The sequence below is a fragment of the Diuraphis noxia genome, unplaced genomic scaffold (assembly GCF_037042655.1).
Source record: "Diuraphis noxia isolate RWA-SAM2 unplaced genomic scaffold, SU_Dnox_SAM2 contig0002, whole genome shotgun sequence".
In the NCBI taxonomy this organism is placed as follows: domain Eukaryota; kingdom Metazoa; phylum Arthropoda; class Insecta; order Hemiptera; family Aphididae; genus Diuraphis; species Diuraphis noxia.
Window position 1 is genome coordinate 43,879,153 of NW_028301712.1, and position 23,344 is coordinate 43,902,496.

At 25.8% G+C, this 23,344-nt stretch overlaps 1 protein-coding gene across 2 annotated transcripts in view; it reads left to right on the forward strand.

The window, feature by feature from the left end:
• LOC107163764 (lachesin-like) overlaps positions 1-23,344 on the forward strand; it is a 173,046-nt gene that overhangs the window by 121,488 nt on the left and 28,214 nt on the right. For both annotated transcript variants that reach the window (XM_089220626.1, XM_089220627.1), the window contains exon 4: positions 4,374-4,532. In XM_089220626.1, coding sequence (XP_089076752.1) covers positions 4,374-4,532 — 159 coding nt within the window. The remainder of the gene's footprint in view (positions 1-4,373; positions 4,533-23,344) is intronic.

A 23,344-nucleotide genomic window follows, 5' to 3' on the forward strand; every position in this document is an offset into this window, starting at 1 on the left:
TTTATTTGTTCACCCATCATTTTTCTTAGATTACCTAAGTTTTATAAAAGTTTGAAGAATCATTATTTATCATATATGATATTTTAAGAATCTATTCGATTTTTATTAAGCAGATTATTTTTGATTTGCTCTGAAAAAAAACAACAAAAAGTAAGAAAAATTTTTAAAATTTATAGTACATTCCTTTTAACAAACCCGAACAAGGTTATTTTGTTGTACATATTTGACATATTTTAAATAACAAAGCATTCTTCAACTTAAACCTTGATGTTTACAGTTCAATCATTTCATGTCTGTTGTATTTTAAATATAACGAACAAATTAGAAATATTGTTTGACGTTTATTTTAAATAATAATAATATAATAATATGACAGATTAAACATCATTACAAAAAACTAGACAACTTAATAACTAGTGAGACGCGACTACTCGAGAGTGACGTACCCACGGAGTAACGTCGTAACGGACAAAAGAATATGATAACAAGTACTCTAAGTACAGTGTTACCATTAGTGTTACCTTAACACAACAATGTCGTTGGTTGGACAAAATTCTATATTATCAGAAAAGGAAGAATTGAATTATAATTCAATATCCAGTTAACTTTGGATACAAAAATTACCACCACGACAGAAGAATAAGTAAAAAACAACTCAATAGAAATAATAATTAGGGCTCAGAACCACACCTAAATTATAGGTAAATAAAATTTGCATTGAAGTTTTTTAATTAAGTTTATCAAGTCTAAATATGTAATGATAAATACATTTAAACAGATTCTGAATGTAATAATTATAATTTTATATTAGGCACTTATTTCTTCATGTGAATATATTATATTATTATGTTAGGGATGTACCTAATTATTTCATTGTAAACACATTTTAAATGTTTTCAACTATCAAAAATAAATATCCAAATGCATTTGATATAATTATAAAAAAAAAAAATTTTATGCACGATATTCATTTGAATATACCTCCATCATCATGTCCATTTAATTTCGATGTAGTTATTCGAATTTTAACACACGTCCAGGACTACGTGCACTCTCCACACAGGGAAAAATTATATAAATATTTTACCTATACTAAGTACCTAATCATGATTTTACATTTTTATACAGGAGTGATAAATTATTAAGCATGTGTTAGTTCTGAACCTAGGTACTTACTTTTGTATTTGTCAATGTTTTAGTGGTTTAGATTTTTTTTTTTTTTTAACATCCGAGTGACTTCATATTATGTTTTTACTTTTGTATACTGATAATAATAAGTACAACATACACACACATGGTCACGCACAAACACACAGATACATGCGCACGCGGTGATAATGTTGCAATCGAGTTCTCGTGCGATGTTCGCAAAACCATAGCTGAAGCAGTGTAACGGAACATTTTGCGACAAATCATATACAATATAATGACATAGATGGTATTATTATTATTATTATACTATGCGCGATATCGTAAAAGAATAAAATAACTTACGGAAAAGTTATTTTATGGGATCCGCAAAAACTGACGATGGTTTTCTGGGAGGAAGTGGTCGAGGACGGAAAAGAAATTGCATAGCAAATAATACGACGACGACGATATTCGACCGCAAGCGTCGGACTATATACATACAATATGCACACGAGGTAAAGCTCGCTACGAGTATATGATACGAAAGGGCATTATGTATACATATAATATACGAGTAATATTATATAAATTCATATGCGCTATAGATCACAAAAAAGAGATCATTGTGTTCCAAAGCTGCAGTTCCTGCTGCCGGGACGTCGAGATGTAATGCTGTATTATGTGCAAAAAAACTTTTCACGACCCGACCGACGAAAACGTCATCCAGCATTTTGAGTTTCGGTGTTTTTTTATTTTAAATTATATATATGTATATACACTTTGTTTTGATTTTTTTCTTACGCCATCGACCGCTATAACCCTTTTTTCCTTCCAGCTTTTTCACGTCGTCGTCGTCGCAACCGGATGATATCCCTTCTCCTAACCACTTCCGCGAGGACGATTCAAATCCGATATCATATCACCACCGTTTGTCGGTTGAAATATCTGTTGACGTAGCCATAATATGTATAGTAAGTTATATACTTTTATCCCAGACGCGTGCACATGCATATCCGTTGTCTAAAATCTATCACAGTCAGCACGGTCCTACGGAAACGGCAAAAAATAAAGAATGAAAAACAAACGAACACACACATACACACATTCTATCGTAACAATAAAACCCCGTGTAAGAGTGAACTGAAATGTCATGATGGACATTTTTGACTTTATTCGCACTGTATATGTGGGTAACAGATATTATAGGTACTTTTCAATCTGGGAAAAAATAATAATGCACACCGACAGGCGACAACCAACCCCACCGCGTTCCCATAATATATTGTCAGAAGAGATAACAATACAAATCCGGATGTTCGACATCCAGCCGACGTTTTTTTAAAATACATCTATACATTATTTATTATGTATTAGGTACCTACGGGAAGAGGAATATGGTGTCATTGTTGACGCGAACAACATGTTTGGTTATTAATTATTAATAATAACTTTTGTCGCTATAACACCGGCTATTGTTGTTCGACGTATTTTTCTCGCCTATTGCACGACTACTATATGGCGTTTCATGGCCGTGGTTGAAGGCATAGGCCAATATTTGATGAAATTTCTAGGGGTATGGTGGATAAATATTTCTTTGCATACCTATATTGAACTAGCGACTTCATTTTTCGTTATTAATTGCTCAAAAAACTATTATAATTTCATGATATATAAATTATGATAAAACAAAAATTACGGACGTTTCGTCAAAGCGAGTCCGCTCAAGTCACTCGATCACATAGAACACGATTTTCATGATCGCTGGTCTAGTCACAGTTTTGTCCATTATCTATTTTTTTGAATCTTACAGAAATCACAAATGGTTTAAACGATTAACAACGACATAAATAATTGTAATCAATAAGTGATGTCAAGTATCTTAACATCAGCTGCAAATTCCATTATATAGTAATGTTACAAATTTAACAAATTAAGATTTACAAACATAATTAATTAACTACAGAGATTATACAATTTTGATTGTTTAAGAAAATTAATTATGTTTAAGTTATGTTCATGATTGGATCTTAGTGCAGTGTCCAGGTTATGTGGAATCTTCTGTTCGATCCGATCTTGATCATACTAATTTAAACAGTCAGCTATAAAATATTAAACGTAAAGTTCAGTTCCACGTGTATGGCCAATTGGAGCATCCTCTCTAGCCAATTTGGAAACCGTAGATGATTCTGGTGTAATCAATGTGTAGTCTGCTAAGAATAGTATCTTCTTTATGGCCGAGATTTGGATTTGTTCATCGATTTTTCATCTTTTTATTTCATTTGATTTTGTGTTCTATAATCTTTGGCATTTAATTTTGATTTTTTCTTTAATTTTTTTTCCTCTTGCTATATTTTTCTAATCAAAGGATTTACATAATTATTGATAGAAATTTCAACTTGTTCATCAACTAATTCAGATAATTAGTGTCCGGACATCCACATGATGTTAAACACATTTTATAATAGTTGTTACACATTTGTAATATAAAAAATACCTCCAAAACTCATCATTATTGTAATAAAATGTTTGTTTTTAATTTCTTCCTTTTTTGTATAATTTAATCTTTGAAAAATTATATACTAAAGTGAAGATAAAGTGAATATAGAAATTTGTACAAAAGTCGGGGCTTTAAAATTATCCACGAGAGTCCAATAAGTTTACATTAGTGAATCCCTACAGTAAAGTTACATATATTTGTTTTTATTTTAGAGAAGTGAAAAGGATATTAATTTTTTTTCTATTATCCATTATAGTTTGTAATTTCTAATGGAAATAAAGTCATGATAAATATCGAAACAGAAATATCCTTAACTATCATTATTATAATTTGATATATTTTGATTACATTTATTAGTAAAAAAAATACCTAATAAACCTAAGCAAATATACCTAAGCTGCTATTTGCGTATTAAATAAATTAATCACTAAACATTTCAAGGAATGACAAAAAGTTTATTTTCATTAACAATATTGTATTAAAAACTAAAATATAAATCAACTATTATCGGAAATGATATCTTGTGAGTCGAATTATCCATAATGAACTCGTAGCAAGCTTTTTGTTTGATAATTAAACAATAAACACAAATAAGTTATTGTATTCTATATAGGTAGCTAAATATATATAACATGATTTCAAGTTTTCCCGTATTTTAAGATAACATTATATGTGTTCACTCAACAGTTTGAAAATAGGGGGGAAATACAAATCCATCGTAATAATTATTTATTTTAATTTACAGTACCTCCGGATATATTAGACTACCCAACCAGCACCGATATAGCGGTGAGGGAAGGAGGTAATGTTTCGATGCAATGTGCTGCCTCCGGATTTCCTACTCCCAGTATCACTTGGAAAAAAGAAGGTGGCCTTTCGTTTTCCTTAAGCCCCAACACTGATGGTAAGTCATAATTAATATAATATTAATTTTTAAGAGTATAATATATTATTATAGAAATCAGAATATGAGTATTTTCATCCCACGAATATGGATAAAAATCCATTATTATTTTAAAATTGATAGTTCAGAAATATCAGAAATGTATTAATAAAAAAAAATTAAAAAAACGTTGCTGGTGCTATTATAATAGTTCACAATTAGAAAACTTAAAACTTCATAATTTCATTAAATAACATTTTTTTGTTCAATCATTATCAAAATAAAAAATGTCTAGGTAGGGAAATAAAAATTGTATTAATTAAATATTTTGAATATCATTTTTATTACAACCAGAATAGAATAAATTGCGGGATATCAACGATGGTTATTTGTAATAAGAATACCAATGATATTTAACAAATAAAATAGAATCACCATCATTTTTTAGTAGCGAAATTTGAGCTGATTATGGTACTGTGGAAATAATACAGTGATCACTGACATAAAATAAGCAGCAAGGTATTCAGTCTGTTACTGAATTTTCACTTACAAAAGAAATGGAGAATACATAAATAATAAATATAAATAAAATATTATATACCTACCATTACAGTTTAAATAAAAATGGTATAGAACTACTATCCAAAACGTTTATTAGAAGATAAATAATATTAATAATAATAATAATACAAGTAATAATAATAAGGCTAATAATGAAATAAGTATTAGGTAACAACTAAGCAGAAAGCAATTTAATTTTAATTCAATATTAAGATTCTTTCTTCATGTACAATAACGGAAATAAATGATATCTATAGAAAAGGTGTTTATAGTAAAATGGTTAAGATACGCCTTATACGCCTCATTTTCACTGACGATAAAGTAAAATTTCTGCAATTTAATACATATCATTAGATAATGTATAACATTTATTATAATTCAACGTGCATTCGTGACAAATAACCATTCGGTGACTATGGTTGATCGCTAAATAGTTTATTATTTTGTAATAAAATAAAATACACTTTGTTCATGTGAAAATTTTAAAAGACTATTCACTTTACGTAAGTGTTGAATAAAAAAATATGCTGTGATATGATACATAGTAAATATATATATATATATATATATAGCAGTTAAAGATAATTATTATGTTTTAATTAAAACTGGGATCTATATATTGTATTTAATTTAAACAATTATATGTAATACAAATATAAAAATAATTTAGAACTCATTATTATTTATTTGAAAAATTCATAAAACTTAAAGAATAAGTATTATTATTGTTATTATTATTCAAAATAACTAAATGTTTTATCTTCAAGTATGACCGTACATTATATAAAAGCGTTAACGATAAACATACAATTGATAATTTGTCATCAGTTTAGAAAAATATGAATATAATATACTTAGATTAAAATATGCATGATCGTAGATTTATATTGTTCAAAATTTAAGAGCCGCTACAAGCTTATTATTTATGTCGACAGCGTATTCACATAAACATAAATTATTTTCAATACAGTAAAAAAAAATAAAAAAAATATTTAACATATAATATGTAATATAAAACTCAGATTATTTTATTCAAAAAGTAATTCAGTTAACTATATGATATATGCAGTAAAAGACTGAAGAACCCTATTTTAATTATAATGTACCATACTTATTTACATAATGATTTATTTGAAACAAATATAAAAACTACCTAAATAACATTTTATTGTCTTATAATGACTAAAGTTTTTATACCCACTGCTGAATCAATATAGCATATTATTAAATACAATTTACAATTATTATAATATGACACGTATAATAGTCAATTAATGTATACGTTATTATTTACTCCATCGATTTTCGTGACTCGAGACACAATGTCTTCTTAAGTTGGATCGATCATTATTTAACATGCACGGGACTATATAATAATATGCTCTACGTTCGAGTCCTCTCGTCATATAGTTTAATGAGACAATGGAAAATACATCTTGTCGCGATTTCGCATCGTGTAACAACGATGAGCTTGTTACGAACGCTGTTTTAACGTTTCAAAAGCTTGTATACCGCGTTCTTTCTTTATAGCCATATTTTCATAACAATATCAAGACCGTATGATGACGTTAATAATAATAATAATAATAATACTCTTTAGTTTGACTTTTGACTAATAACCAAAATAACAACATCCAAAGTTATATAGCCGTATTATATTGTTATGGCCTCTGGATATCTCACCGTCATAGCGTCGAAGAAAGGATACCAAATATAATATGGCACAGAGAAAACTATCCGGAAAAAAGTTCAAAGTTATTCGATTATCTAACTATATCTTCGTGTATCTACTATAATATAGAAAAACGAACAATTTAAATACTATAAAACGGAGAAATTTTTATGATTCTTGCGACGAATTATTTATTATTATTTTTTCCATATAACAAAACCTACTCATTCGGTCGATATTTTTACAACTTGCTCATAATATATATATATACGTGCATAAAGAATGCAAAGTATAAAATTTTTAAATTAAAATTCTATAAAATGTATTGACTAAGTATAAAATACGTCACCTATATTATGTAGGTAGTGGAAAACAATTCTTTTGCCGCAATGTCGCGGGTCACGAACTGTTTGTTGTTTTTTGTATTATTATTATTATTATTTAATTTGTACAACAAATCAGCGCATGAAGTAGATTTATCGGTAATGCTACCGTAGACTAACACGAGATTAATGGAACTTTGTGCGTATTACATTTTTAGCGTCGTGCTTACAGAGTGAATGGCGTTGCGACCACAAGTCGAATTGGAATCGTGTTGATAAATATTTAAGCCGTTGTGACATATAGCGTTTGATGGAATCACAATAAAATCATACTGTATAAATAATTTAATATTTTATTATATTACTTTATAAAGGTCGTACATGATTAGTCTCGCACATAGTATACATGATATGTAACAGCTACATGCAATATACGGTCTGAAATGACTAAACAAGACAACGAATATTAAACGATTTGGTTCGTATTCAAATCTGTTTATTCATTGCGACCCCGAATTTATTTTATCACAAACCTTCAAGTAAGAACTTTCCATTTAATATACAAATTTATAAATTGCATCCATACATTTATTTAAGTTTGAACCAAACAAATACTTAACATACATAGTACAGTTGTGATTTCGAGGTTTAACACATTTTAAATTATAGAACTCGTAATAAACAATAATATATTTTTTTCAACGTATCAAAAAGCTTAAAAAATTTTAAGTAAAAATGTTTTTATAACCTTTAGTTTTTTCTATAACTTATAATTTTTTAGTTGTATCTCTTAAACGTGTATCAAAATATCGCTAATATTTTCAGCCAAATAATATATCATAATCATAAATTATATCTCGATTATACAAATAGATTTATGTTATATTATATTGTAATTTAGTCTTAAATGAAATTATTTATTGAATTTATAATTATTAACTGTACAAATCAGGTAAAACTAATGCACATTTTACAAATTCTTCCATGATTATTATAACATTTATTTTGAGATATAATTGTGTTCAACTAATAGCAGAAATGTAAAAATGCAGAAAACACTACATAGATAACTAAATAACTTACTCCGAGAAATATAAGAGGGAAAAAGGATTTTTTTTAATTTAATTTTTTACCGTGTTAAAAATGTGTGCTTTTTACATTTATTTCTATTTTCATTCTAAAGATAGTAGTTATAACAGTTTATGATATAATAAAATATATGTTATAACCTTATTTTTAATTATTTGTTTCCCGTATAAAATCGTATGCAAATCTAAGTAGCTTAATTATTAACTAGCCTATTTTTCAGTTATGGAATTTCGAATTAAATTATAGCTTTGGTTTCAGATTTAGATATTAAAAATAATATCATTGACTGTTAGTTATATAATATTATGTACACATAATTTTTAAATAATTTACCTAATAAAATATTAACAATATTGTTAAATGTATTTATAGTATAAAAAATAATAGTTGAATATTATTGCCGAAAAAATATTCAAATAACCTATATTATGTAGGTTATATTATATTAGCTATGCATATTATGATTATAATTTATTTAAATATTTTATATTAATTATGTATACAATCGATGTATTATTTTATAGTAAAATCTATAAAACATTGTAGGTCTGTTATAATTAAAAAAGAATATTTAAATGCAATTTCTTAGCTTTTTTGAATAGTTTTCCAAACTCCCTGCTCAAACGTATTTAACTTATTTAATTATTTTAAATTAATATACTGGCATCAAAGTAATTCTTGTTCAATAAACTCTGAAATCTCTGTTATTTGCAACGCATATCAAGCTTGATATTGGCTAAATAATGTTTAATATCATCATTTTATCTTAATAAAAAGTTATTTTTTAATTATGTGATAATAATGTGTGATATTATAGGTAATATATTAAAAAGAATGGCAATTAAATAAGCATAAAACTGAATAACTAATAAATACATAGAATATGCAAAAAGTTTATTGCATGGGCTATAAACATAAATAACGTCGAATTAAATAAATATATTTATACAAAAGAATAAGTTGTTAAATATAATTTAAGTATAAATGGTTTTTTTTTTTTTAATATTTCAGAGTAGAAATTAAGATTTATAGGAAGGAAATAACATAAAAATTAAATTTAAAAAAAAAATACATTTTAAAAAATACAAAGAGGAATTCGAAGGATAAACAAGTTAAATTTGACTGACATTTATATACTAAGATGGATACACTTGTTTGGAACAAAAAATGATTTTTCGGCATGCGCCTTATATACTCGTAATTGCTATAAAAAGCATTTTATTCTTCAATATACTATAATTAATGTTAACGATGAATTTGTTTTAATAATAATATAACGAGAGAATGTTATAAAATAAACATTTCATTTTTTCATACATAACACATTTTGTCTAACGTGTCTCGTAGATACCTGGTTCTAAATTGCTTTAATTTGATGGGCGTTGACAGTCATCATATTAGATCTACCATAGTTGGTGGACAGTGGGTCAAAATCATTTGATTTTTTAATTTTTAAATACAAATTTATGTCAGATAATTTGCACATTGTGGAACTTGTCTACTTTATGAATAGGCTGTGGAATATCTTGGTTTAATAATAATATTAGTATGAGTTACATTTTCAAACAAAAAATATTGTAGGTATCATTTGAAATTTAAATTTAAAGATACTTTAATAAGCATGATGGTTATTTTCAACATTTTATTTGGAGATCTGGAAGTGTAAAACTATTTTTTACAGTTAAAAAAAATGTAAATATTAAATAAATATATTTACGTAAAGATAATTATATGCCAAAAACATGGCATTATTAATTATTGGAAGTTCTCAAATTTATGGTCGATAAAATGAACACTTCATTTGATGTAATAAAACTCATATTACACAACGATACTTGGATTTGATTAATATAAAATTATAGTTATATTGACTACGCACAGGCGCCTACTAAACGAACTGTTATTATATTATAATCGGCATTGCGACTTGTATTTCGTTGAAATACACGCTCGAAATCATTATCACGCCATTTTAAGCATTTAGTATAGCGTTGGAAAACGGAGGTAGTTAAAAAAAAAATGCATGTAAAGTGTTTTCTGAATTCTGGATATAAATGAGGATAACAAGTGCACTAGCTGATATCGTTAAAACGCAATCGCTATCAACCACTCGACGAATTCGAGTAAAAAAAACCAACGTCATTCAAAACGATATTTGTTTTGGTAATAATAAATATTATAAATATTATATCGTTGGATCGGTGGGTTGTCAATTGTCAGTGAATATTTAGAAAATATGTGTAGCGTACTAATGTTCAAGTGTGACTGGTCGTTTGGGATACGGTAATGATCCCGAGAATGGTGGTCATTGGTCAACTTGTGGAAATGTTGTGTTAGGATCCATTTACGATTATCAAATATTATTACAAAGTTTGATTTGTTTATGATTTTTGTTTAACTGAACCAATGGATAAAATGAATTGCACAAAACAAAAATATAGGTAGCTCGAGTTCATTATATAAATAAATAAATATTTCAATAAAATTGACACATATTGGGCTAGTATTAAAAAAAAAAAAAAAATAGATAGTATAACAATAATCGTAACAAAGATTGATATTTTACATTGAATACATCACAAACTACAAACCTTCTAAGTTTATCTAGTTATTTTATTTAATCATTACCTACTTAATTTAATAATAAATGCCTATTTTCGAATAGTTGTTGCGCTTAGCTCAGGCTACATGCAACGGCCTTTATCGGTTTTATCCCAAAAGATATTATTCCGATGAATCTAAAATATACGAGTTTAAAATTAAATTAAAATAGAATAAAGTTTCTCGAAAAGTAAACATCAACATTGTACAGACTGTCAACTTCTAAAAACTAGACACTGCACCTAGTGACTACAACCAATATATTATCTGGGTTAAACTTTTTCGTATTATTATTAATAGTTCTACTAAGTAAGGTTATTCCGATGGTCTATTATTTGGTCAAAGGAAAGAAATCTCTTAAGTTCCTCTGGACCTAATACTTCTGAAACTGATCCAAAAAAATTGGGCATTGGGTATTGGAGTATTCAGTCCTGTTCTCAGCTTTATTAAAGATTTTTGGGATCGTCATTTTTCCCAAATCATATTAATGAAAGGTTCAGATCTTAAATTATTAAAGTACTGCAGAATAAACCATTTACGATAGAACAAACTTATTCTAGTTAATATCAGTAAACTTTGCTCATCTACATTTATAGGCCTTATATCAACATCATGAAATACCTAAAGTAACTTCTCAAACGCATGAAACAAAAATTAAGAAGATTTCTTAAACTAATAAATAAAAAAAAAAATGGTTAGTTACTTTCATCAAGTAATTTCTTTCCATATAACAATATTAAATGAATTTCAATCATCAAAATATATTCTCATTATTTCCGAAGTACATATATTGCATAATACGAGTATATATTTTTAAATACTAAAAAAAATTACACCAGGACGCATACGCTAATAATTCTTTAAAAAAATTGGATATATATTTAAATACCATAATTGTACAACCAATATGATTCGTATTATACTCAAGAACTAATACATTATGTTTGACGTAACATTTATGAAAGATTTTCAAGAGACGTTGTTCTTTTCGAATGTATAGAACGTTTGCTCTATTTTATTATGGATTGTACACGGCAGATCCATTGAGGATTTAACAGAATGACCCAAAGTGAGCGTCAAACATCAATTACCCTTTTCCGCTGCCAAAGCAGAAATAAAATATCAGGGCTTGATAAAGCCCGTTCGCGAAACGTGACGAGTAGGATGTCGAAATTTTGATTTTTTTTGTATAATATGCCTATTTGTCCGTGAAAATGGCACGTAATCACCACCGTATACGTCCGTCTGTTATTTTTGAGCAGTATTTGATATCAAATTTTAAACGTCATCATACACACAAATCATATTTTCATATTGTACGTGCAAAAGTAACTCAGTTATTTTGACGATAACTTTAAATCAACATTAAATATGAATTAATCCATACAATATAACCACAGCAATAGCAATCGATTACTTATTAAATATGAAATCGTTAAATCAAATATCTGTCTTATCTGTAGTTGCGTAATTAAATATAATCTAAGTTGATAATGTATAATATGAAACAATTTTCAAAAACGATGTTGTATAATATAAAATTAATTCGAAGTTTAGATTTAAAACTATTTATACCTGATGATATTAAATCGCATTACTTAAGAAACAACATTTTGTTATTATGTTCGAATTTTAGTTCATTCAGTGTCTCTATTTAATTGGTCTAAATGTGTAATTTATAAAATAATTTATTTATACCAAGATTTGTATTACACGATACTATTCATATAAAAACATTCAGATTGCTATAATTCAGACTGTCAGATTGCTATAAGTTTCAATAACGTTTAATGTTTCGTGAATTTATTTCACATTAAGTCTAACGTATCATAGATTATGTAAATTTTGTGCATAGTAGATGTTAGATGAATGATTAATTAAAATTGTTTGTATTGTAAATATTTTAAGGAAATAGCTCATTATATAACGTACCACATATGTCATAATATAAGATAGCAAATAATGAATGTGAATAAATAATACATTGCATACCTAAATATATATTACCATGCAATTTTATCGACAATTATATATTTTGAAACGCATACCTGTGACATATTATTATTAATTAACTTAAATTAATTTAATTTAAAATATAGATTTCATTCTTTGTTTAAATGAGGGGGCGTTACAAATAATAACAATCTATCAACGTTCTTAATGACGTAGATAAAATGCGAGCACGTGTAATACCTTCATGGAAGCCAATTATTATTAATTCCCTCCAACACGTACAATTATCTCCAATATTCTTGACATCTCTTTCACGTAGAAGTTCTCACCTTCTTTTCTTAAATTGCTTCTTAGTCGTAATTGTATACAGATTCTCGATTCCTATTACGATCTACTATACACGTTAAATTGAACATTTGATAGTAATTATGGAGTTTTTTAGCAAACATTTTTTATAGCGGGATAAGAAGTAAGTAAAAATAATAATGTGATAGAATTCCAATACAAATTCTAACATATACATTTTTTTGCCTATAAAATTTTTTAAAGTTTATAATATAATGCATAAAAAAAATTAAAATGTTAACCTGATGTATGGTATATTGGTATGACCATCAAAATGCTTATTATGCTTAATATATTGCTTATTCATAATATAATATAATTAGAGGAATTTCTTTGTTTTATTGAAATATAATATTATTATTTTTTATCATCTACCTTTTATTAATCTACATAAATATCATCGATTAAATTGTAATAGATATGTACATTATACATAATACGTGTACTACAAAGTATAATAACAAACTTTATAGCTGGTGGATATAATCCAGGGCATAACAGTACTATTTGAAAAATAAAGTAATATTTCATATTTGTAACGGAAATTTGTTACACTTTATATATCAACCACTGTTTTGTTTAAAAGTGTCAGCCATTTAAGATACTATATCTATCAGCTTTAAAATATTATACCTATATTTTATTTACCAGATTCAATATTATTGCAGGTAGCAATTGTCCGCGATTCTTTTATAATTTAATAATAACGGTAACCGTATTTTTAAATCGAACCCATTAATTATTTTGAAATAAATAAATAAATAATATATTCAAATCGTTTTTAAACCAAAAAATTAAGTATGTAATTATGTAATCGAATCGTTATCTTAGACAAAAAATGTATAATATAGAACTGATATAAATTATTAACTATAATATTATAATATGTACATTTAATTATAATTGTAATATAGTTTATTTCATGCAATATTACAGACATAGGTTGAAGAGAAAAAATCTATAACTTTTGAATTGACATATTATAGACCCATCGATTTTAAAAAACAATTGTGATTAAATCGTATTTTCATTTCTTAAATTGTTCAAATTTTGAAGACGTACCAACTTGTATTATAAGAATATAAAATATTTAATCAAAAATTTACTTATACAATAACACATAAAGTTGATAAGTTCATATATTTTTACAGAATTTAAAATCTGATTATTTTAAGTAGGTATAATCTAGTAAGGTTTAAGGTGTAAATTGATTTCTATCAGTTTTAAGAGCAATAATTGCTCATCAAGAATTCTTAATAGAAAAGCCCAACTACCTCCAACCTCCTTAATATTATGTTATATAATATTATATACTCAAAAGTATGTTTTCATTATAAATCATAACATCTTTTTGTTTTTTAGATTTTGAAGAATGTATTGATTTTACCGTGAAGTGTGTTTTTATTTATTTTTATTTTTTGTGTGTCTGTCATCACGTTTTGGGGTAGTAAAAATGCTTCGATTTTCGACTTCATTACCTTGTTGCGTAAGAAAGTGAATCTAGTTGGTACTTTGGGTGGTTAAAAGTAAAAAATTCTAAATATTATTCTAATTAATCAGGATGATACATAAATTTAAAATTAAGGGAAAAACGGGAATTTTTACGCACAATCAGTTTTCGACAAAATCAATTTTGGTTTTTGATGTAACTTTAAAACAAATGACCAAAAATACATGAAATTTTCACCAGATGTTAATATTAGTATATTTTATCCAACATTAAATTTTGAAAAAAATTCAACTTATGTCAAACTATTTATAGGCATATGCAATTTTTGATCATTATTTTTTTTTTAAATTAATATTGATAAAAATTTATTTGTTGGGTAGAAAAGCTTTTTTATAAGCATTCAAAGTTTGAATTTTGACAAAATACGTAAAAATCATAATAAATTCGCAAATTATTTTAAGTTAGAAATTCATGAAAAATTTTCTTTTTAAATCTAAGATTTGAAAATTTAATACAAGGCTCCTAACATATTTTTACAATAGCAGTTGAAAAATAAAAGAAATAAATAGCCACAATTTATTTTTATAAGCATTCAATATTTGAATTTTGACAACATACGTAAAAATCACAAACATTTGTGAATTATTTTAAGCTAGATATTCATAAAAAAAATCTTTTTAAATCTAAAATTTGAAAATTTTTAATAATCTATAATATATCCTATAAAGATAAACCGTCTCCGATCAGAACCGTTTTCGTATACAATGATTTAATATCATTGGATTCAAATTTAATTCCATCCTTTACAGTAACCCACTTGTAACCTACTGTACAGCAGAGCGACATCCACAACTTACCCGCTTTTTTCGGCGGGAAGAGGGGTGGTTGATGATTCGACAACAATGGACATTAGCCTGTGGAACTGTGGGGAAGGGCACTGTAGGTTTAGTATTTCTGGATGCTTTTTTTTTCATTAATTTTCTTTTTATCATTTCATTGCAATTTATTCAATGGAAAAATTATTTTTTTATTCTAACAATATTAAATACTAAAAACAGTCACTCCGTTGTTATGATATTTCAATGCTTTCTACGCACCAATGTACCGAAATTGCCTATACACTGCGCCAGATAACAAATATTGTTATTATTAAAAAGGTAGTAGGTACCTATTATAGATAGGTATAAAACATTGCTATTATCCATTTTTAACGAAAATCTAACAATTTGAGACTCAGAAGTATGCATCATATACGTCTTATTATGATATTAAATTACTGTACATTTATTTGTTCTTAGAGCGTGACTAATACACAGTATTTAATATGACGTTTAGACGTTTATCGAATTAATCCATATCAGTTATTTATGCCTTAGTCATAATTTCGTCTAAACAAAAACAATAGCATTGTTATGTTATTTCTTACCTCTCTCTGCTACAATGATATTTATAATGGTGGGTTACCGACGACAAATCATCATAACATTTTATGACACCGCTCTACTCACTAAAATCGATATCATTGTAAAATTTAAGATACTGCCGTATAGAATACGTGTAACACATAATAATATTATGCTAGTCGCCAATATATAATTATTCAACTAATATCTTTATTTCATCCCATTGAACTATTTTGTGTTATCGGCAAAATTCCAGAATTAAACCAACATTTGACTTTTAAGTGGTAATTAATTTGATTTAACTATGCGCAGTGTTCGTGGATCATGGAGGGAGATGTTATTGAAGGTGTATAATATTATACTTATAACTTAAAATAAACTTCTTAAATGCTCAGCACATACAAAAAACAAACTTCACTTCGATACTGATATTGGCCTAACCATATTCCGTGGTTCAATACGTGTGTATTGCACATTAATAAATGTATTTGAAATATGGCTAATTCACGAGTAGTAGTGAACGAATACGATAATGCATTTTGTTATTTTATTGTGGTTTAAAGTAATTTTATTTAAAATGGATATATGACACGGTTAGTAATATTGGAGGATACCTTTAGGGTTGGCCAGAATTGGGTGGTTGTTAAATAAAACGCTCTTCGGACAATTTTTTAGTTCACTACCCACATAATCCGTATTATAATAAACATTGTTTAAGTGTAGTTACAGTGTCTGTCAACAGTAAAAACGTAAACAGTAATATGTACTTCAGAATATTATTGGCACGCTGAAATATCATGATTATAATAATATATGATGCATGCGGATCATTGTCGTCGTTGTTGTTGAAAGAACTGAGGTGTATAATATTATATTATATAAACTTATATAATACGCGTTAACTGTTTTTTTTTCTTGAGTGGTATTTTCCCCGTTTTCATTTCTAAGTCAAGTGCATGCACTAATTGCTATCCAATTAGCCATGACGGAAACTTGGGACGAGGCCTAACGTATCAAAAAATGAGTGTAGTTAAATATTTCAAACACAAGCTGACGGGCAAAAATAGCGCTGAATGAAAACTTTCTTTCTCTCTACGTCTCATTAAGTTTTTGCTTAATTTTTTTTTTCATTTTTATTATTAATGATAAATTATTTTATATTTCCTAAAAAAAAACAAATAACCACCTTCCCAATTTTTAACATATTATATTATATTATATATTTATCTCTTTACTAATATTAATAAATATACTGAAACTTAATAGAATTTCAGGATTGCATAATTTATTAAATAAAAACGTATAAGTTAATTATCTTGCAATAAAAAAATTGAAAGAATAGAAAATAAAAATATGTGCTAAGCATTTTTCAATTTAGTATTTGTTTAAAAACTATTTATTGTTTAATTAAATGTATTATTTAAGTAATGATATAACATACAGGTTACTTACCTACTTTATTTAAAAATTTTCATTAAAACAAATAAACAATTTTTCAAGAGTATATGAATTATGAATTTTGTTCATGTTATACATTAAATTATTTTAATTAATAAATAAGTTTAAAACAAATTCTAAAAATACTTTTAATATAATAATATTGGCTTATAAAATCTGTTAAAGCTACCTGTCATATAAAAAAGAAAATTATTTTGTTTTTTTTTAGTATTGAACATTACATTTACTTATTATAATTATTCGAAGCTTTCAAATAATAACTATATTCATGAATAGCACTAAAATTACATTTTAATATAAAATATCTTTTCAAGTACACCCCAATACTGATCATGACTTTTTAATAATTACGAGAATTATTTGAAAACTTAGGTAGTGTAGGATATTAATTAGTTCAATGATTAATTTGTGTAAACATTGTTGTTATATTTAAGACTTTTTTAAATATTATATACATATAAATAAAAGCAAAGTTTAAAATGATACCAATATTTTATCGCTATTTAGACAGTTTAACAGTTATTCATAAGCATATACTATTATTACATTTATAAGCACCTATGTATTATTATACCTTAACAAATTAAAATTAACTTTGGAGTATTATTGTTAAATAGATATACAGGGTGTCCCGTGAGGATTTACCCATTGCGATATCTCCAGAAATAATGGTGATATCGAAATTCTGGTTTTGAATAAAACTCAAAGAGATAAGAACTACAATTGTTTCATAATATTTTAATTTATTTTAATGTGTTGGTAAAAATATTTAAAAATATATTTTTATATTTAACTATTTCCAAAAAAATTAAAGATAGCCATTTTATAGAGTTTATTTTTCTGAAAATATTGACGTTTCAAAATTTTATTTTCATTAATTTCCTGATTTTTAACATTTTTTTTAGTTTTGAGAAAAATTGCGAATCATTTAACACCATAATGTTATCAAACATGTGACTCGCCGCACCGCGGCCGCACGCATTCCATACGGTCGGCTGAATACTTTCCGTGTTCCTAATAGTAATACATTTATAATCATATTTTATTCCTTCAAAACTAGAAAAAATATAAAAATCAGAAAATTAATTGAAATAAAATTTTGAAACATCAATATTTTCAGGAAAATAAATTTTACAAAATGGTTATTTTCAATTATTTTTAGAAATAATTAAACAAAAAGTTAAATTTTTTACAAAAATATTAAAATAAATTTAAAAATGAAATAATTGTAGTTCTTAATCCTGTGAATCTTATTATAAAACCAGAATTTTGATATCTCCATTATTTCGTGAGATATCGCAATGGGTAAATTCTCGCAGGACACCCTGTATAAACAAAATATCATATTCGAATACCAAATATTGAAATATGCGACAATTTCACACCAAAAATAAAATAAAATAAATAAGTGGTTTTTAAAACTTGATTTTTTACTTACAAACTATCTTTAAAAAAATTATATTAAATTTAAATGATTATTTTTTTATTTTTTTATTATTATTTTAAAACTTAATTTTTACTTACAAACTATCTTTAAAAAAATTAGATAAAATTAATATGATTATTTTTTTAATGACCTGACAGTGTTTCCAATTGAATTATGTTTATTTTTATACTGAGCTCACATATTATAGGTTTATTACATATTAGGTAACTCTATTTACACCAACATTATATTATTATCCAAAACAACTTAGTTTATAATACAATATGTATATTATATAATTTTGATGATAATCGGTAGAAAGATCCGTATCATGCGTAAACTGTAAAACCATTACAATGCACTGAATACTGTATTAAGTAACGTAAGGTTAGGTATATAAGTATTGTATTGTCTATATTTGAACATTGTCAACTTTCTGAATGATTTATATTATGGAATTTAATAACAGTTTTAACAATAAATAAACAATGTTTATATAGTAGCCTAATGACATATTTGTTATATATACATATATATTTAGTTTAAATTTATATGAGTTTGGCTTTGATTTTAAATCATATGTTTTAATCTCTTTTATGATCCCACGCAAATGCTCTATAGAATAATATGATCTCTTCAGGGATTATAATTTCCAGTCCGGTAGAATGTATTTTAAATCATTATAGCATATTGTATTGTATAATGGTTTTGGATTATAAAATATAGGAGCATAGCCAAGTCTGTTTATAGTTTGAAATAGACATAATAAATTAAAGGTAAACCTATATAATATGACAGATACGGATCAAAAATTATTGCGAATAGGTAACGTTTACAAATGTTTAAAAAATGTAAACTTTTGTACGTTTGATAAAAAAAAAAACATGCTCTTTTATTATTGTTGTTGTTATTATTATAACTATGTTAATTTATATAATAATGATTAATGGTATGCCAAATTATTTATTAACTTAAAGAAACTAAATAATTTATTATTGGTAAAGTTAACATACCAATACACCAAAGACTGCAATAAGAATAAATTACCTTTTATATTACACATATTTGTGCTTAGCTGCAAAACAAAGTTACATACAAATTAATTATTAGGACTAAAATTGAAGTAAATAATTATAATTAACAGAGACATTTATGGCAATTTACTGTCGTTTCAAATGTGCACACAGGGTACAACTGCGTTAAAAAAGGTTATATTATATTATTTCTGACTAATCACAACAAATAATATTCTAACCCTAATTTTTACGATTCAATTGAATATATTTTTATTCGAGTAATTATATATATTAACATCACGGCGCGTAGTGGTGTTAAAACGTAATAATCTTGAGTGCATGTAATTATTAAGGACGTTTCGTGTGACTGTAGAAAGACACACAATAAAGTAATTAAATATTATACAAACAAAATATACATCTAAACCTGGCTGGCTTCGTACTAAATACCTACTAAAGAATATGAATTTAGAGACCATAGTATCCCATCTAAAATTAAATCATCTACCCGTTCCCAAAGGCTTTCTATCCTAAACCTCATTTAATAACTTGTTCTAAAGTCCCATTTTAGTCAATGTGCTATACCATTTCATGTTACCGAATAATATTCTACAACTGATTTGATTTGACTGTTAAACGTCATAATAAAATTAAAAAATATTATTTTTTAGTCTTGAATATTTTCAACTATAACATTAAACAATAAATAAATATTAAGAACTTTTAAACACATATTGTAAATGTTATCAAAAATAATTGAATTCAAAAGAAAAATTTAACTATTGATAACTAAATTATTTAAACAAATGTTACATATTAAACAAACGTAAGTGTATTATCAATACCAATAAGATAATCATTAATTTAATTCTACTTATAAGACACAATATTTTATAATATTGAATTCAAATCATGTGTTTTATTTATTTATGGCCGTCTGGTTGTTTGTACATTATGTTTCTCATAAACTTATTTCAAAATAATCCATAAATATATAATTCAAATTTATATTAGATACCTAATTAATCTAATGTGTTTTTAGTGTTAATATTTTATTTATTTACTAAAATAAATATGAATTGTTTAAATAAATTATATTATTTTCCACATTACTCATTTGTTTCAAAATTAATGTAGGATATATTAATACTCAAGCTATATACGTATTTACTGCAGATTAAAATAACTAAATTATTTATTTGGTTTTTACAATTTATGTGATGTATATCAATGAATCCCAGAACGGAATATACAATAGAAAATAGTTTCTAGATGTGTTAAAGTTCCTAAGTCAGCTAAATAGCGGTTAACTAAATTAAGTTGAAAGTTGATGGTTTTCAACGACAGTAAGTGAGTAGATGAACTATTATACCGATATTGTGGTTACTGTTTTAGAAAGTGTATAAGTTAAAATTGATTATTAACATTTTGTTTGTGACGTCAAAATTATGATCCATGGCATAACGATGATGGTCAAGATCTATATAATATACGTGCTAATTATAATAGTTACTATAGTATGAATACTATAGAAAAGTAATACATAAGTAACATATAATTATAAAAGTGGATTGATGTGTGCATAACAAGACCATTGAACTGATTAAAATGATTAAACTTCATACAGTCAGTAGCCGAAAAATCAAACAGCAGAGCATCGTGTCGTAAGTATACTGTAAACAGCGGCGTAGTGGTGGCCGGTTTTTTGAGGTTTTAACCAATTTCTTACTTTTTTTTATTGGTAAGTAGGTAACTTGGTAAGTGCCATGGCCCATGGGCCAAATTGTATAAAACCTTAATGAAGTAGTGATAACGTTTTAAAATTAACTAAATAATAAATAAAATCTTTATGATTAGCCTTCACATAGTATAAGTATCGTTCATATTTGAAAACAATATGTTATAAAATAGTTAACGAGACAAATATAAATTGAATTAGCTGGCGAATAAACAATTTATTATAATGATAGTTTGTTTATTAATTAAGTGAGTATAAGTATATAACAATAAACAATATGTTGCATAATTTACTAGATTACCCTTAAACGTTATGGTTCTAAACTCATTTGTGTTAATAGAAAGAAAAAATAGAATACCTAGGTAAATCCCGTCGGACTTAAAAGAAACTTCAAGTCATTGGAAAAAATTGTGTTATGTTGGTACGGGCATTTGGTTTTTATGTTTTGAAGCAAAAAAAAAAAAAAATACATTACTCAACATTAAATTGTAACTTGACTTTGATTGAAACGGGACCTATATTATATTCACATGTATTGTAAACAAAATTGAAAGTAGAAGCAAAATAAGTGGAAAGTATATGGGATTTGTATGTTTGGATAGAATAAAAGTGAAAGCGTATGAGTTTAATAATACGAAGATTTATAGAGAATGAAAGAGATGTGTAAAGTTGCATAATAAGGTAGACCGATCCAGAGATATGAAAAACTAGTGAACTAAAAATAATTAAAGAGATCAAAAAATAATAATATGACAATATATTAATAATATTAGCTAGGCTTTTATACTGATATAAAGTAATATTTGCAAAGTTTAAAATACTATACTGACAAATTTAATATTAATCTCTAGTCAAATTAATATTACCTATTTATAACATATATAATCAAATATATTTAGTTAGCTATAGTTCGTAAAATAAATATTATAATGTATATATACTACCTAATGGTTGAATAATCTTAACAAAATTAATCGAAAGAATATTATAATGATAAACAAATATTTTATTTAGTTAAATTTAATATAATTTGGAAAAAAAGATGTGAATAATTGAGAAAACCACAAAAATAATACAACAAACACAAAATAAAAGTAATATATTAGGCTAATAAACATTGTATTTGAAGCCTTTAATTAATAAAAAAAAAAAAAAAAAAAAAAAAAAAAAATAATATGAATAAATTGTTAAGTTGTAACAGTAACTGGAGTTATAAGGATTGACATAATAGCCTAAAAATTTAATAGCTTAAAATTTATTTACAGATAGTGATAAAATTATTATAAAAAAAAAAAAACAAAAACAAAAACATAAAATATAATATATAAATATATATATATATAGGTATATTTAGTTCACATTAAAAACATTAGTATAATTTAATATGTAGTCACTGTAGGACTTAGTTAACTGTGGGCTATATTTTATGATAATCCTAACATTTTTCCCTTGATATGAAATGTATTTTGCATATAAAGAAAATAGACATTCTAAAATGGTTGTGAATTAGATTCTAAAGTCGTATAACAAGACTATATTGGATTGGCAGTTTTACGAATAGGATTTTCTTACCTTTATTTCTTCAACATTATAGGTAATATAACTCCATATAATACTCTTACAATATTATGATTTAGGGTTTGAGTAAATTAATATCAAAAAAAGGTTTAAATTTAAAGTTTCAAATTAAATGATTAATTTATAGATCAGATATTATAAGTTATAATAAAGCGATGATTAGTACAATATCAATAGTAGCTAATTGATAACAAGAGATAGTGGACAATAGATCACGTGA